Source organism: Zerene cesonia, chromosome Z (genome assembly GCF_012273895.1).
Source record: "Zerene cesonia ecotype Mississippi chromosome Z, Zerene_cesonia_1.1, whole genome shotgun sequence".
Classification (NCBI taxonomy): Eukaryota; Metazoa; Arthropoda; class Insecta; order Lepidoptera; family Pieridae; genus Zerene; species Zerene cesonia.
Window position 1 is genome coordinate 11,325,369 of NC_052122.1, and position 19,509 is coordinate 11,344,877.

Below are 19,509 nucleotides of genomic sequence, written 5' to 3' on the forward strand. Positions count from 1 at the left end.
AATACTAGTATTGTTGTGAAAAAAGCGTGGGGCGCTTTGTGCCATATTTTTCGTGTATTGAGCAATGGGATGATGGGAAAATGATGGTTCTTGATAAGTGTACGAAATTTGAATGAAATCTGCATGTTTAAAGTGAGAAATAAGGTGTTTTCGTTAATTATTGTTTTCAGCATATATTAAAAATTATTTGTATGATAGACATATAACTCCAATCGAGTATATCGTTTTATGCAGTTGTGAATTAGTTTTAAAACGCTGTTGTTAACTTCACTTGTATGTTTTCTTACTTGTTTGTTAGTTTGTATGTATGTATGTACATATATATGTAACTGACACCTTTAAGCTCGATTTTCTCTCACTTTAAACATGCAGATTTCATTCAAATTTCGTACACTCATCAAGAACCGGGGACAGTTCAATAACTTGATAAGTTTATCCCATCATCCCATTGCTCAATACACGAAAAATATGGCACAAAGCGCCCCACGCTTTTTTCACAACAATACTAGTATTTTTCATTCATTATTATTTTCAGTTTATATTAAAAATTATTCACAACAATATTAGTATTTTTCGTTCATTATTGTTTTCAGCTTATATTAAAAATTATTTTATAGTTTTTAGTTTGATGTGCTTGAAAAGCGTGTTTTTTAGTTTTTTTAAACTATATTTTATTTTGTAATTTTTAGTTTGACGTGCTTTAAAAGCGTGTTTTTTAGTTTTTTAAAACTATTTTTATTTCGGTCCCTTTGCTTTTTGTATCATGAACTGTTTAATACAGTACATAATTAGCGATAGACATGACTACACTAATCTAAACTAACCACGTCTATCAATAAGTATATTAAAAAAAAATTACGACAATTTGCAAGTAAGTTTAACTTACTAAGTAGTCTCAAATTGACATAAAATTAAGAAAATTTATGTAATTTTAACTAGTAAGTGATTAATCCTTATTGATACTAGTACTTATCCTTTATCACTTATTTAATACACCAATAAATACTTACTAAATGACATACAAAGGTAACCGCGAGTTAATATAACACTAAATATCTGCTAAAAAATCTATATACAACAACAACTTGATAAAAGTTCGAATTATAATCCGTAACTGCGCGTGCGCAAACTAAAATTTTGTAATAACAAGGTTTGGAAGCGGGCCAATTTGGTGCACGCTTAACTCAGATACCATAAAAATAAATTTGTTTGTCCGTTTTAGTTTGGGAGTGGGTGTCGTGGTGTTTGCTAGGAATTCGGAAAACTGGCTCATCAATTTTGGATATCCTACCATCCCCCCACTGGTGAGTTGCTATTTTCTTAAACGTTTCCATGGCTCAAAGGTCTTCCTTCAGTACTATAATAAACGTGTAAGTTTGTAAGCATGGATAGATGGATGGATGTATGGACATTAGTTTCTATTACACGTAAGAATAGTTTATTGTATCTGTATAAAATTTGGTACAGATATAGATTATAGTCTGGATTAGCACATAGGCTACTTTATACCCGAGTATCATGCGAGTGACGCCGAGGGTTAAAGCTATTCATAATATAAAATCATCTCGTATGCGTTCTAGCATGTAAACTTATAGTAGGCAATAGATTAAAATAATAATAAATAGGCAAATTTTTCATTTTTCAAACTTGCCAACTCTCACGCGTTGTGATTATAATAATTTTAATAAAAGCATACAGATAACCTGCTTGTACGATGCAAATATCATAGCAGTATTAGGAGCCTGAGGATATTAAATAATACATATTACTATATTAAAATGCTCACAAAGAAATGCGTTACTCATATTAAAACGTCCATACCAGAATATATCGAGAGTGGGTAGACCCTAGGTCACAGTAAATACACTAACCGATACGCTAGCGAATTATTTAAGAGTTATCTTACTTTTCTTGAATGCTCACAAATCCACGAACAAATACGTTAAAAACTCTAGGAAACTTATAAAAGCTCTGTATTTCTATAAATTGACCGTAGAAATGAGATTATCTTATAAAGATGTTACCGTTTGCTGCTACGGTAGTGTCCCACTTGCAACGTAGGCTAGCAAGAAAAGTCGATTGACGGAAATCCCTTTAAAGAATAAATAAATCGAATAAAAATTTTATTCCTCTTCCCTATAAATTTTTCATCTGCTAAAACTTTGTATAATATTTACGCAACTGTAAAAGCGTTATCGGATTTAATATTTTTCCATTCTATTTATTAACAATTAATTTATAAACAAGTCCTAGCAATGTTTCCATTTAATAAATATATGCATCTCTCTTTGAAGTCGAAGCGATTATTAGAATATAGGTACGCAGAAAGGCATTATCTGTATTAGGTAATTCTTTCTTCAATTATTTAACAGTGATTGTCCAAGATCTAACATTGTTCGAAGTCGATTAAAGATTATGTCTCTTTTTGAGGTATGAAAAATGTTGATACACATATTATGCATAAAAATTTACATTAGCATAAGGCTTATGGTTATTTACATGCTTGTTAACAAGCTACACTAACTATATACAAAATAATTCATTTTGATTTATTTTTACACACACTGATTCAACTTAAGTATTTTTAAATTAAAATAGTCATGATAAGTTTGAAACAAGACGCCAATAAAAGGAATACCGATAACAAGACGATTGTAATAAAATAGTTTATACATTAGGAATAATAAAATGAGATACTCAATGTAAAATGTTCCATTTCAAACCACTTCCTCGTGTGATTTACATTTACTTTTAGTTCAAGCATAATAAGTCTTAAACATCCTGTAAATAGAGTTATGAAAAAACTATTTTCTATTACACTTGAAGTCATCTTGAAGCTATAAGTATTGAGAATAAAATACGCTTCTTTATATTATCTATATAACTACTAGAATAAATAATAAAGCACAACCATCTTTTAAAGCCCTCTGACTGTACTTTTTCTGTTAGTAATCGAGATTTGAGAGTTTTTTTGAAACATTTAGTAATGTTATGTAGAGACCGAAGAATTTCTAAAGTTTTGAACAGATGATGTCAATATTATATACTAATGGAAATTTCATACAATCACATATAACATAATACTATACTAATACACTAACAATATGTAAACATAATCTCTATGTAAACTTAATCCCCACAGACACGCGCACTCAGTAAGACTCACACACATACACTTACATTCTAAACTTATAAAGAATAGTATTATCGTTATCTGTGGTTATATTATGAAAATAAATTTTTATTTTTTTAATTTCTTTTTACTAAATAGCACCGACTTCGATTGTATGTCAAACAAAGTGTAATGTATAATATAAATATATTAGTTATTCTTACGCGTAAGTAACGTCGATGAGTTTTTTATTTTAAAACAGTTTGTTTTTTACCTTTGCGTTTTATTACAAGATCAAAGTCTTATTACGAGGCGTTATAATTCTGGACTAGTGCTTTAAGTTTGTAAATTATAAGAAATTTATATTGGAAGCACAGATCATTTCTGGAAATTCTTTAACCTTTTGCTAAATGCGGTGTTATAGTTAGTTACTTAAATCCTTCTTGTTATACTCATGTAGAACCTTTGTGAAGTGTTGACATAAACCCGTTTATAACTTCAACAAAGCCCGTTCCTAGAATTGTAAAATGAAAGGAATTTATGAAAAATCTGCTCGCAAATCCTGACTGACATCGGCTTTGATGCATGGATAAAATTTAATAACTTCATTAAATATTATATTTTTATGTTTTTATACCGCGCAACTGAGCTATTGGTTTGCCTGATGGTAAGCGATCACCACCGCCTATAAACAATCGCAAAGATAGTGCCTCTGCAATTACGCTGCCCGCTTTTATGGTCTGTGAAGGGCAAAGAAAACGAAACGGGCCTCCGACTCCCCCCTCACCGTAAGAAACACAGTAGCATGCTTGTATTTCACGCCGTGGGGCTGTGGTACTACTTCCCCGGTGCAAGCTGGCCCAATTTGTGCCAACATCTTTAACTTACAATATAACTTTCCATTGAAAGAAAAATGTATAAAGACAATTAGAGAACTTTTCAATATCTGGTAAAATACGCACATAGATGTACGTGTCTGTACGCACGCGTACATCTGTGTGAGTGCGTTTAGTGAGCTATTTCGTATGCAAACATAATTATAATAGACGAGATAGACTGTCCATATGCCCTTTGTATTATTAGCTGATATCAGAATGATCGAAGAGCACTAAATAATTTTGCAAGTAGTCTAGCGTTACAATAGATGCAGCTGATATAGTTTATAAAACTGTATTAAATTTCCTTCTTACTTATAAAAACATATCAGAAAGAACAAAATATGCATACACACTATATAAAGAATTCGATACAATATAAAGCAATCAAAAGCTTTGAAAACAAATGTTTATCTTGTACGTATATTTGGGACGAAAATCATACTACTCCGTGATGATCGATTTTTAAATATTTACACGTGTTTCATTGCATTATGTGTAGTACAATGTATGATACCGCATGGCTACCGCAGATGCTTTCGCGATTTTAATAAACCCTACTGTTCAATTTACATAATTTAAAATATTATTATAGATTTTAAGGGGTTTTTCGTCAAACCAGAGGTGATTTGTACAAGGTTATCATTGGAAGGCTGTAGTTAATGTAATTTAATACAATATTTATTTATCTATACTAATATTATAGGGCTGAAGAATTTGTTTGTTTGAACGCACTAATCTCAAGAACTGCTAGTCCAATTTGAAAAATTCTTCAGTGTTACATAGCCCATTTATTGAGGATGGCTATAGACTATGTACCATGTATGTGCTATGTATATATATGTACCACGGGCGAAGCCGGGTCGCATCGCTAGTTATATTATAACTAGTTTATTGAATCTGATTAAATTTATTAACAAAAATCGGTTTAGTTATTTCGGCGATGTTTGGTTACACATACGCCTTTCTTATGTTATCAAAGCAGTTGGTGGGTTGCCAGATGGTAAACGCTACCACCGTCCAGGTACATTTGCAGGCATTTATAAAGCTATTTGCAGACCTTCAATATCAAAAGCAACTATTTATTTATTCAATTAGGGTTCTAAGCATCGTCATAGCTGAGTTCCATCATTCACCACCATTGTAGAAAACAGTTCCGCCTTTTGCCTGTCCACATCTGCAAACTGCTGGACGACTTATCAAGTTTAGGACAGTGAAAGGATTAAGGAATAAAGTAGGGATATGGACTTCCAACTCACACACCAATCGCACACTTATGGCTCTGTGGGACTTGGGTCTGTGGTTCCTTAGCCTTCCCCAGTTCAAGATGGACCAATTCATGCTGACTTTCGTAATTGATAACCTATGTGACCTATGTGTGTTGTACACCTAATTATAATTTTTCTTCAATTTATGCATTCATATTTTACAACAATGATCTGTTAATGGAATACGTAAATACCTATCAAGTGCTTATGATGACTTCATAATTTAATAATGGCTTATAATGGATGTGAATTAATCATAATTATTATGTTTCTCTATCTTTTATAATTCCTTTGAAAGTATAATCTATAAAAAATTTACTTTATTCTGTTTGGAGTTATGTTTTACCTTACACTATCGTCTTTGTATTGAACATTCAAAATTTAAAGTCTTTTATGAAACAACTAATCCGATTTTAGCCCCATCTTTTTAATGCATAGTACTTATGTACATTTTTTTTGCATATCAATAATCAATAATCCAATCAAATCAATCCAAATATAATCCAATTTCTATAAAATAAGGTAAACACAGTTTGTTTTTCATTTACTCATGGATCCCTAGTGGACTCTATAGCAAGATTCACTATTTTTCAACATTATATTGAATTTTCTGTAAATATTAGTCTTTACAGACGTACAAACATACCGTTTGAAATGTAAAGCTTTATCGAAATTGTGATATTCGGAATAAAAAATCCGTTTGATGAAGATAGTAAAGGCAAACTGAAATAACCTATTCGTATCGTATTCGCATGTCCCCTTGTGCGGTGGGCAAATACCAATCATATGTGCGTCGATTTCTCCTTTTTCTATTTCAAAAGACTATTAAATAGTTTAGCTGATTTTTTTTATCTCACGTAAGAACAATATTCATCCAGTAATGTACAATGTGATCATCTGATTGTTATAGTAGTTTATACGTGAGCGTAGAACTCAGCAGACTTGAGTACATGTAACAAAATAATGTTGGGCTGGCTATTATAAAAGGCTGACTTCAAGGGACACGGCTTCAATTAATAAGGTAGCGTTTCATATCTAATTCATTGATAGATTTTCTAAATAGAAGCAATCATATTTATTTTATCTATCATAACTACGTCAATGAAATGTTTTGAATCTTAGTTCAATTTTCTTGCTTTCGACGTCAAAACAAGGTAATTAAAAATAGCTTAGTTAGCTTTTGAAGCCACGTTTCCAGTATAGGGACGTGGATGAATTGAATATATAACCTAGTATAGTATTATGTTATCTGTGATGATATCCACCTACCCGACTATGAAAGTGTTCTGACGTCATGCTGTTTAGTCGTTAGAACTGCTTTTAGTGGGACTCATGAGTGTCTTACAACCCAAGACATTCACTAGGGACCTTGCATATGTATAAATGCATTCTCTACCTAAAGCAGGTCTGACAATTCTAATTGAAGCAAGTGCCTTACATATAACCTTATATTAAACGTAAATATATTATAGGTTCGAAACTTACGGCCGGTGGCGATGAAACACCTCCCATCAGCGAAGAAGATCTGGAGCAACAGAAAATTGAACATGAACGACAAATGCAGAAGGTATTATCAAAATATAATTATATAAAAACATTACGATATTCATTTAAGATAAGACTTTTGCAAATAAAGCGATCAGTACAAACTCTAGCATTAAGATAAGTTCACACATATACAAATTTTATAGACACTACGTAAAATAAAATAAGGTCTACCAGTGCATTTCAAATTTAAGTTAAAAAAAATCTTGCCATTTTTTTAAAAATAAAAAATCAATCATGAGGCGGGATTCGAAACTGTGTCTTTCGCTATACCATGCCATCATTAGACCTTTCCCTTAATTACCCTACCGCGAATTAATGCTAATTTTAACATTTCCATTAACTATAACTAGCATAATTTTTTGTTATTCAGTGTTAATTTTTACTTATTAAATCTTTTAAAAAGCGTAACTGAGCTATTTTAGGTCATAATTCTTGTGCACATGTAAGTAGTTTGGAGAGAAAATACATTACGTTTTGGGATTTACTGACGAACCTCATAGTGAAAATCATGCCGGGCATTTTATGCTAACGCGTTATGCACAAGTGTTTTTTTTTCTGGCATGTCCGTTTTACATTCGAAATTAATAACATGTTTCCTATCTAGGATGAGCATCGAAATCCGATTATATCGGAGATAAATAACAATAAAAATATGCAATAATTATTGTATATTTACAAACTAACTTTAATCAGCATATCATATTGACTAGCTTTTCTAAGAAAATGGATTGCATTATCAATCATTTAACATACACTCAGTATCTATCATCTGTATATTTTACAATTGAAAAATGGATTCGTATCAATCATTTTCCTTTTAATTACGTTCCTAACATTGCTGCATATCATATGAAATATATCAAGTACCACTATCGTTATCCGTGCGCTTTATTTGAAAACCGCATAAATGTTTTACAAAGCTTCAAATATGATATTACGTTTATCGGGAATTCAATGCAAATTTACCTGATAATTAAAAGCATCAACCTTTGATACACTATATTCGGTACTGGATATATCACATTTTATTTTCGTTCACTTGAAATTCTCTCAATATAATTACTGTATAATATATAATTGTTTGTATAAATAATGATTACTTATATTACACTTAAACACGATTGAAACAGTGTAATTTTTTATTTTGTAAAATATCCCTATAATACTTTTATTTGTTAAAGCAACTTGCTATTTCAACCGTTTGAAGTAGTACTAATATATTTAAATGCAAAGAGATCGCTGAAGACGTCTATTGTGCGAAAATGCACCCGAACTAACCTCATGATCTTTATGAACTAGTTACCTTGTATCGTATTATTTGCTTTGTTGAACATCACCATGAAACAGTTTCTACTTTTTTCTAATTCAAATTCAAAATGATTTATTGTGATTCACAGGTTATAAGGAAGGTATATTGTATAATATAAAGTTCTACTGTGTATATTATATAAAGTTCTACTGTGATCTGCCATAGTGCGTACAATTGTAAATTTTTTACATAAATACTTAATTATTAGCAAGCAGTGGTGGCTCAGTGGTGAGAACTTCGGACTTCAAAATCGATAAGTCGGGGTTCGAGACCGGGCGAGCGTGCAGGAAATAAATTGATTTTTCAATTTACCTGGACATGTGGATAACATCAGCACTGCTTAAACGGTGAAGGAAAACATCGTGAGGAAACCGGCATGTCCAAGAATTAAATATTCGACGTCATGTGACATCTGCCAACCCGCACTTGGCCAGCGTGGTGGATTATGGCCTGAACCCTCATAGGAGGCCTGTGTCCCAGCAGTGGGAACATATGATATTTTTTTTTTTTTTTTTTTTTTTTTTATGTCACGGTCGGCAATGGAGCTGGTGGGACGCCTGATGGTAAGCGCTACCACCGCCCATGAACATTTGTAGAGGCGTAAAGTCGATTACAGATCCTACGCCTCCACAAATGGATTGCCGACTTTAAATTGGAAAGGGATTAAGAAAGGATTGGCGAGAGGAATAAAGGAAAGGACTGGGAAGGGGAAGGAAAAGGATATGGGCCTCCGGCTCCCCCACTCACCGAACGAAACACAGCAGAATGCTATTTCACGTCGGTCTTCTGTGGGGGTGTGGTACTTCCCCGGTGCGAGCTGGCCCAATTCGTGCCGAAGCGTGCTCGACTACCACATACGAAAATGATATGAGCTGATGATGAATAATGAACTTAATTATGAATCATTTTTATATTGGGGTGTTTAACTATTAATATGCATTGCCAAAAACGAACGAGGTTCGCATTTCAACTGTTATCTTTTTTTGATTTTGATTCTCGTTAACACCGTGGATGTTTATCGAATCGACAATTTTACAGAAGACCGGCGTGAAATAGCATTATGCTATGTTTCGTTTCGTGAGTGGGAGAGCCGGAGGCACATATCTTTTTCCTTACCCTTCCCAGTCCTTTCCTTTATGCCTCTCACCAATCCTTTCTTAATCCCTTTGCTATTTAAAGTCGCAATTCATTTGTAGAGGCGTAAAGTCTGCTATTCACCTAATGTCTCTCTAAATATTCATGGGCGGTGGTAGCGCGTACCATCAGGCGTCCCACCAGCTACATTGCCGACTGTGACATAAAAAATGATTCTTTTCGTGTTTGAAATAAAATTATTGTCACTTTTGGTTATATTTTAGAACCTGGAGTGGTATCTAAAAGTACGATGATTGACATTATAGTAGAAAATTAATTTGTTTTGTAATTATCATTTATTGGAAATCGTTGTTTTACGTCATGCAGAAATGAAAATACATTTTCGCATGGTCCGTAACTGAATTCAGGGAATTAATTAGAGCTTTCTATTAGTACTGGCTACCTGATGTTATACGCATTTAACATGAAACATAATTATCGACGCTATTGTCCGAGAGTTATTAACTCCAATTATATTAACAATGTATTTTGTGGTTGTGTTAACATCCACGCCGAAACGAAGTATAATATCTGCTTATATTTTAAATGTAAAAGTAACTCTGTTTCTGTCTCTTACGTTTGCCAATATCTTTACTTTGGAAGATGATTTGTATCTTATCCTTTGGCTAGACACAAAAGCTGGTATTTAATATAGTTACAGATGTTCGTGGAAATGTACTCTACTAACTGTTGCTTCTTCATCATCATCATCATCAGCCCATACATATTCCCGCTGCTGAGACACAGGCCTCTTATGGGAGGTTCCGGCCATAATCCACCACGCTGGCCAAGTGCGGGTTGGCAGATGCCACATGTCGTCGAACTTTTTATTCTTGGACATACTGGTTTCCTCACGATGTTTTCCTTCACCGCTTAAGCAATGGTGATATAATCCACATGTGTAGATAAATTGAAAAATCAATTCATTTCCTGCACGCTACGCCTGGTTCGAACCCCGACTTATCGATTTTAAAGTCCGAGGTTCTCACCACAGAGCCACCACTGCTAGTCTCTAGTCTCCCTATATAGTGATAATTTACGATAATCTTGTGATCCTAAACGCTAAGACACTCCTTCGAGATGTGTTATTATGTGTAAATGTAAACAACTAAACTTGAATAGAATACATTCGATCTACGCGTCGAGATAGGAAATGTTTATGTTGTCCTGAATTGCGCATGCTGAGTGACTTCTATCTTATTTCCATTTCTTATTGTAGGTATTCATTTAATTTTTATTGTATAGTTGCTTGTTTATTTATTCTCTGCTGTTTTTGTCTTGTTGTTCTGTCGCTGTTTTGAATGTGTTTTAAGATTTAGGTTAAGGTAAATTAAGTGTAAATAAACCGGCACGTCCAAGAATCAAAAGTTCGACGACATGTGACAACTGCCAACCCGCACTTGGCAAGCGTGGATTATGCCCTGAACCCTCATGAACGAACCCTGTGTTCCAGCAGTGGGAACATATATGAGTTGATGATGATGATGATGATGATGATGAAATGAAGTGTTTCTTTCCTTTTTTCTGTATGTGTGGGTATAGTGTTGTGTTAAATTTGTCATGGAGACGGGATATTTCTGCGTAGGTATTTAGCTCTAACAGATTTCCTTGGCGTTGCCTGAAAACTGAGCATTTTGTTGTTATTAAATGCTACCATATTTATTAAGTAAACTGCTTCGTTCGGAGATAAGACCTTTTCATATGACGTTCCAATTATTATGTATAAAAAATACACCTTAAATTATTAAGAACTGGAAGAAATACAAAATAACCCCCGTTTTTTGAGTTAGTTGAAAAACGTGAAAAAGCGTATTTAAAGTTTATTTATTGAAAACTAAGTGGGTTTACAAGCAGTTAGCCGAGTAGTGGACAAGGGCATTATTGTCATTTGGTCCCATTTAAGCACCACCTCCCACCGAACTTTAAAATGCAACCTATCTCTTCTTAAAAATTATTAATTACCTTATCTTGTAGTCTTTTAAATCCTATATAGTCAGGTGAAGGTTTTATACTGCATAGCTCATCGTTCAGCAGTTGTATTTTAAGAATAAAGGAATTAAGAATAAAATATTAAGAATAAAGTCTAAATTATCAGTATTGCATTCCCTATGAGGTCGAAATAACAATTGAAGGCTATGATTAATCAATTCTTCTAACACTTCAAAATGAGCTCATTTGTATCAGTCCTGGAGTGCAGCGTTACTTTTAATTTTTTAATTTATCCATCCTGAATTTCCTAGTATTAAACGTCATAAATTTCATTAAAATTATTTCGCCGAAGCGTGTTCACACACGTGCAGTGCGCTCTGTTGTTTTGGTTTCCCCGGGGCAGAAAAAAATCTCCGTGTCGTTCCAGGTATTGTCCATTACATAAATTACTCGAGGATCACTGCTTTATTATATTTATCCATCAAACCTGCACGTGTATATTGTGTACTATTTGGTCTTATTATAGATTATTATTAATTAATTATCATTACAACGTTTAAAAAGCCTAAGTAATAAAATATTCTAATTTAACGTTTATTGACATATTTAACAAAACATAATATTTTAATCACTAACCACATAATTATATTTACAATCATGTTATCCAGATTTGCGATATTAGTACGGCTAAAAATAACATGATACTATATACTAATAATAACATAATAACATATACAAACAAAAATTAGGTTATTTTTAAATGCGAAAGTAACATATCCGTGTTTTGTCACGCCTAAACCACAGTACCAATTTGTATGAAATTTAGTAGAAATATAGTTTGAGACTCGGGAAAGGACATAGGATAGTTTATATTCTAAAAATACCACGGAAACCGGAATTATGTTGAGAGCCCCAAAGACTGTATCACTTTGTACTACGCAGACGAAGCCGCGAAGCCGCGAACGGAACGTTTGTATATATGTGTAATATTTACGTTTTGCAAAATGCTTGAAAAGCTCGAAGTAGCAACGTGTCGAGATGCAGCCCTTGTAATGCGATGTTTTTATTCCTATAAAAACCAATTTTTCGATGCGAACCCGTAAATGGATTTTCGTGCCGACAATTAGATTGAGATGGTCTCCGTAAATGCGTTCAACATGTTTTGCGAATTTCCTTATAGTACATTATATTTATATATTTATACCTAGGTTAGTCTACATAATGTTTGATTTAAATATGGATGTCGAACACTCTATGGCACGGATTGGGCCACCTCGCGACGGGGAAGTAACACACCTTCACAGAAGACTGGTGTGAAAAAATTTATGGCCTATTTTAAATTCAAAATCAAAAATCATTCAAATTCATTCAACCATTTTTCATATACACACATATAACATACACACTACACATGACACACACTCATATAATAAAATAATAATTAAAAATATATTATATATATTATAATTAATAAATAAAATAATAAATTAATAATTAATTGAAGTATTTTTTTCTTGAAAAATATACAATACAATATTTCAACAAACAAAATTTGACAAGTGATCCAAAATTAAAGTATTCTCTTTTATTATCAGGGTAGGCGAATCTTTCTCGTTATATTTTTTTAAAACAAGTAGCAGATAACTAGTTTTATAGTTAGTGAACGTCAACGTGGTTTGGGCGTGAAGAAGAGACACGCAGACAGATTTTTATTTCACATTTATAAATTTAGTTGGAATTTCAGTTTACTACTGTTTTCAGCGATTGTATCTAATCAATAATTAATTCTAAATAGATAACAGAATCCCAAACCCAATAGGCTCACGTTAAACATCGTTAAACTTCATAATAATAACCATGAGATGTATTCACCGACAACAGCTAGTCCAAATACATATCAGATTACTATTCATTGAAGCCATTCGGCTAACAGAATAGATGGACATTGATATATGCTGCTTAATTAGTTAGTATCCAATAGATTTCATGAGCTGCGGGCAGTGTGAAGGATATTGTTACTGTTGTGCCATCGATCTTCAAAATAAAATGACCTAGTTACAACAGTTGTAACTCATAGCCAGGCGTACCGATTCTCACAAATCTTGATTGCTTTCAAATTATTATGATTCTTTATAGATACATACTTAACTTTATGTACTGGTTAGAAGGTAGAATAAGTAATACAAAAGTAAAAAATTCAAATGGCAGGTCCTTATTGGGATCAACTCAACGGAATCCTACCAGCGAATCCAGCGAATGCTGCTATTATAAATATAATTTTTGAAGATCAAAATTTATTTTAACACTGAGTTAGATTAACTCTCATTTCTTCGGTTTAGTTTTAAGCTTAGTTAACTTTTAATTTAGATTTGTAAGGATAATAATTTTCTCTTCAAAACTTATCCTTACAAATCAACTTCAAATCGATCAGAATAAAACTAAAATATTCCATTTAATTTAAGGAAAAAGTGTCACAAGCTCGGGAGGCCGAAGAGGTCCGCATGCTGGACATAGAACTGCTTCATCAGCGCGCGATTGGGGCTGAGGAGGAGCAGATAAAAAGAGAGGTATTTGTTGCACTTTTTATGTTAGAGTGGACAACCGAACTAGTGTTTCTGGTAGACGAGCGATCACTACGCCCATTAAGATTTGCAAAATTAAGTAGATGCATTGGCTGCTTTTAAGAGATAAGGGGTAAGGAGTAAGGATAAACGACAGGAAACAATTCCTCTCGTCAATTTTTTCTCATCTCTTAGTGGATGACCGCTTCCTTGCAACAGTTAACGCATGAGCGTAGAACCGAGAGGTCCTGGGTTCAATTCCCGTTGGGAACGCACAAAAAAAAAATATCTCGGTCTGGCAGGAAGGACATAGAAGAGTGATCCCCTACTTGTCTGTAAAGAAAATCGATCAGTGAAACAGATGTACATCATCTGCCCTATACCCCACTAGGGGACACGGGACTTCACTTTTTTTAGTGGATGGCTTAGTAAGGGTGAGGAAAAGGAAGCCGGCCTTAGACTTCTCAGTGGGGGACGCATACTATTATTTCATGCCTTTTCAAAAAAATAATTAATGTAATTTTCCCGGAGCTATAGCTGCTAATACCTGGGCCAAATAGCTCCAAAGCGTGCTTGTCTCAGAAAATAAAACTTAGCTAAAGGATTTCTTAGTAGCCGCTTTATGAGATTAATCGGGAATCGAAAATATGTAGAGAAATTACGGTGTAATTACTCAAGAATATAAAGGGACTATTTATTAAACTGATCCCTAATTATACTCCAATGGATGTTGTCGGGATAGTGTAAATTCATAGTTTATGGAAAATAATTTTTAAATTGATACAAAGTGCTAGCTACTAGGGTTGGCACAAAAAAATCTGCAGTGAAACCTTCATTACACACATATACACAATATTGTTAGCTGAATGAAATTTGACAATGCTTATAATGTGTTTTATATAATAAAATACCTACGGATAACATTTTTATTTTTTTTATTTTCTATAATCGTCATAATATAAATGAACATCAAATGTTCTATTTGTAAATTTATCACATGTAATTACTGATATCCATGATTAATTACTAATAACACGGTATACTTAACTACTGGAAATAAGTTTGAACATTGGTGGATGTCTGCGCATATGCATCTTGCAGCCAATGGGAAAACAAGTTTCGTATCTACACATTTAGCTGTCACTGTTTCAAGCAATGCAATTGGATCCCGCGCTTTATACCCTGTGACATACTTCACCCTGATTCGTCTAGAAACTTCTGCTCTTCAAGGTCAATGTCAATGGCAACATTGAAAGCGGTATATTAAACTGTATAATTTAATTTGGGTGTATTGGATCGCATGTGCGTTCACTGCTATCTAAAACACTTCGAAAAGATTTATTGGCATCCGTTTTCACGATTGTATACAAAGCGTCATCAGGAAATTTTATTATCTCTAAATAGATGGCCGAAAATATATCAGTAAATCTCGATGTGCATCTACACATGAAATAGAGTAATTAATAAGTAATGGGTAGATGTCAATAGCCTTGCGCGTCTTCTCACATATACAAACTCGCCGGTACACACACACACATACACAAAATACTTTTTTTTTTGTTTTTATAATCTTCGTCTGCCTAGTTCTTAATGTACTCTCGAAGGATGTCTCTTCCTTGACGTTATAGCAAGGAACTAAGAGCCACATTTTTAATTGTACTGTGTTCATTTGTTTCAATAAAGATTTATTATTACTATGACACAATACTATGTGCATTTAAGTTAGTTTGCAAACACAATCACAACTGTACAAAGCTTTGTCCATATAGTAGATATATTGTCACAAATGCCCAAACAGTTTCGGCCAGTCACCGGCAACAATTTACTGATTTAATTTTGTGTGTGGAAGTGAAACATCATCCGCTATTACATGGTGGATGTGCGTGCGTGTGTGTGATTATAAATCATGTTCATTTAGCTTTTTAACACGCTAGGTCGAGATATAAGTGAAATAATTACGTAATTTTAATTCAATTTCACCCACTCCCAATACTTTTATCATCATGGAATTTAGTAACTATATGTTCGGAATATGATACCATCGAGCTCTGGCTGGTTAGATTCGCAATACACGTTCGAAACACGTATTTATTACCTTCACCAGTAAGACGAGCTGATGACCCACTAAAACGGGCAGATTTAAATCAAACTATATATAAGACTAGCAAACCCGGCGAACTCCGTTTCGCCACCAGATGGCTTCGTTTTTCCCGCTTTTGTGTTGAAATTTTTCCTGAATTTTCTTTGCTATAAACCTCACGGAGCCCGAGACCTTTCCAACGAATGCAAAACCGTGAAAAACGGTTCGTGCGTTTTGGAGTTATAGCGTCAGGAAGGAAAACCCGACTTATTTTTATATAGTAGATTAGCTGCGCCCCGCGGTTTCCCCCGAGTAAGTCTGTATCCCGTAACAATATCGGGATAAAAATTTGCTTATATGTTAATTCAGTTGTCCAGCTGTCTACGTACTAAATTTCGTTGCAATCGGTTCAGTAGTTTTTGCGTGAAAGAGTAACTAACACACACACATCCTTACAAACTTTCGCATTTATGATATTAGTAGGATGGGTGTACCAAGGTTTGGTGACAATACTATTATAATACGTAATACGTAATAATTTTTAGAGTTTTTATAATCCTGTATTTCGTCAGGATTACATAAATTCCTCCATTCTATCAATAAAGCGTGCCTGTTGTGAGCTATATTAAATATTATTTTTTGTTTTTAAAACGTATTGACGTGACAACGTCTTAAGTTAGGTTGCGGCTCGGAGTCACTCATGAAAAAGTGTAACGCCCGGTAACGTTACGATGAGTCACCGAACTATGATCGGTCAGCCGCGCGCGCAGCACTATAGAATTAGGCGCATTGAATCGGCGCGTGCTTGTGTCTCTGTCTCTGTCTTTTTAGTAAACAAAATATATTTTCTATAGTTAAAATTTGTGCAATTCTTATTTTCATTCAATCATTCAATTCCTTGTTCGTATTGTGCAGTTTAATAATATTCATATCAATAAATATTCTACCGAGAAAAAGACGTTGTCACGTAAAATCTTCGCCCGTAAAACCGACTTTACAGGCAACCATTTTTTAAGCTTGTTATTTATTTAAATGCTAAGCAAATTCTATTAACCATCGGGGTCGAATTTCAATATGATATTGAAACCAATTTTTGGAGCCGCTCGTTTATACCAAAAATTTTTCAAATACCCTGCTCCAGGTACTACGTTGTTTAAAGCGTGCAATATGGACAATTTTTAAAAAAATTGTGTATATTTTTGTGCCGTAACATTGTATTGGTAGATAATAATTAATAAAGTAAAGTATTTTTCTAACTTGATGATTTATTTGTGGTAGGAATGTGGTAGGAAAGGGTTATGAGTTTTATTGTAATTTTTTATTTGATAGATAAATAGCATACTTTTTAACTGAAATATAATGAGTATATAGTGAAATATTTATAAATTTACTACGTAGACGAAAACAAGAAAATATCAAGTATTTATTAATTGTCACTTATTCCATTGCTCGTAAATCCTTCTATTAATACGAACGGAAATATTGTTATTGGAAGTAAAGTCGCGTAGGTGTTGCGATACGCTTGAGAAATTTTCGTAATTGCTGTAAGCTTGAAGATGTCATCTTATGATAACATTACAAATAATTGTTATTTTTAACAAAACCTTAACCACTTTCAATTCGTCAGAGCTGGATCAAATTTAAATAGGATTAAACAGCTATCACTATCTTTCAAATAAAAAATAATCCTCAAAATCGATTCACTCAAGAATTCAGTTGACTTGATATCCCTCTACTTTTTCAAGTCGGTTGATAATAATGAAAGTTCATAGAGCACACGTTTACATTATTCATTATTGTGAATTTGTAATGCATGGCCGTTTCAAATAATATTTGAGAGAAGTTGGAGATGTCAATATTGCATGTAAAAGATACACAAAAAAGTTTATCTGTAGATAGATAGATTGTAATTGTAGTAGGAATTGCAATAAGTAAATGTCTCACTTCTTCAAAGAAAGGTCACTGTCCTTAATCGGGAAATAACGCACAAAATATTTAAATCACTTTCCTATAAAACACAAAAACAATTTCGTAAATCGTTTAAAACCCACACGGAGCAATCAACTAATAAATCAAGTGAAAACTGAATCGAAAACCTCCTTCGTTTTAAGAATGTAGATTCAAATGGCAAAATATATAATTTATACAGGTGCAATACTGAAATATCAGACAAAAAGACGAAGAATAGTTTCAAAACAATTTATTTGAGCCGTTACTTAGTGGTGTTATTTGCACTTGCATTTACATGAAATTCTGTGAGCTTTCAGCTTGGGAGTCAGCGAACTGATACCTTTGTAGATATTAAATATCAGTTCAATGTTGTGGTTGCAAGATTCGATTGTATTTCGACAGTGCTAAGCCAACCATAATCCTCTGACCTAGTAACTTGTACAAACGAACAAACACGCTGGTTACATAGGTAATAATTCATTAATTTCATTTCGTATATTCAAGGTATATTATTGTACAATACTATCGCATTAAAATTCCTTGATTCAGATATATTTGCGTGATAGGCCCTTTTAGAAAATTCAGGGTCTATACAGTTAATAGGGTACCTTAAATCCCATTAGGTACGGACCTAAAAATCAAATTAATGTGTCATCATTGTACATATAATTGCATAGGATACATATATCACGTGTTAGAAATTACAGCACGTGCAGATAAAAAACGAGGCGAGGTGAAATTTGATTTTGGCATTTGATTGTCGTTCGACAGATGATACGTGTAGGCAGGACCGAAAATAGAGTTTCTGAAAATGTCCATGTTAAATTTTCGGCGTGGGATTTTGATTTTATTAAAAACGGTATATATCATGTAAAATACCGTTGCATGACGATACGTAAGAGTTATAAGGATAAATTTATTCATTTGTTTACACTACACCAAAACATACGTAAGTACGGGAAAATTGCAAATTATTACATGTATTTTATTATGTCCTATTAAATTTTGCATTTTTATTTATAAGGAGATCTGTCCTTCAGAAAGTTTCCACTTTGAGACTCGCACCTTAAACTACGCAGTTGTAGGAGATACATTATTCATTTATTTTTATGTACTATATCTATTCTGGTATTGACGTTTTTTATTTATTTCTTATAAAAGAACATTGTACATCCGTACTATGTATATCTAACTGTAATAATACACAAGAATAAGCGAAATATAATAAATAAAATAGCACAAGTACAAGGGGAATCGTTATTCACGATCCATCATTGTCATAGTCCATAGGACGGAATACTAAAACTGATAATAAATTTGAGACATTCCAGTATCATTTCCCTCTTGTACCCGACTTGGTATGAACCTGGGACTTCTGGATCTTCAGTTCAACTTGACATTCACTAATGACTAACATACTTATGAAGTGTTTCAGCCACATTAAGTTTTTAATGTGTTACATGTAACCAAATCCGAATTAGAATCGACATTACTCCACTTTAAAAGGACAGATTTCATTCAAACTTTGTACACTGATCAATGACAGGTAAATTTAAAAATTTCATGAGATTATCTTATTATCCGATAGGAAAATGAGGATCACCAGGATTAAATGATTCCATTACGAAACTCTGTTTAAGAGACACGTGACAAGATACGTTCGCCACGGTACATACTTAGTCTGGCCATAAATACTGTTACACTTAATTATAAAAAAATATTACATTTGAATTTCGAATCTGT

At 33.3% G+C, this 19,509-nt stretch overlaps 1 protein-coding gene across 2 annotated transcripts in view; it reads left to right on the forward strand.

Annotated features, from left to right (window-relative positions):
• The first annotated feature begins 1,229 nt into the window (after positions 1 to 1,229).
• LOC119835877 (voltage-gated potassium channel subunit beta-2) overlaps positions 1,230 to 19,509 on the forward strand; it is a 42,631-nt gene continuing 24,351 nt past the window's right edge. For both annotated transcript variants that reach the window (XM_038360951.1, XM_038360952.1), the window contains exons 1-3: positions 1,230 to 1,304; positions 6,728 to 6,822; positions 13,638 to 13,742. In XM_038360951.1, the coding sequence (XP_038216879.1) occupies positions 6,814 to 6,822; positions 13,638 to 13,742 (114 nt within the window). In that variant the 5' untranslated portion in view covers positions 1,230 to 1,304; positions 6,728 to 6,813. The remainder of the gene's footprint in view (positions 1,305 to 6,727; positions 6,823 to 13,637; positions 13,743 to 19,509) is intronic.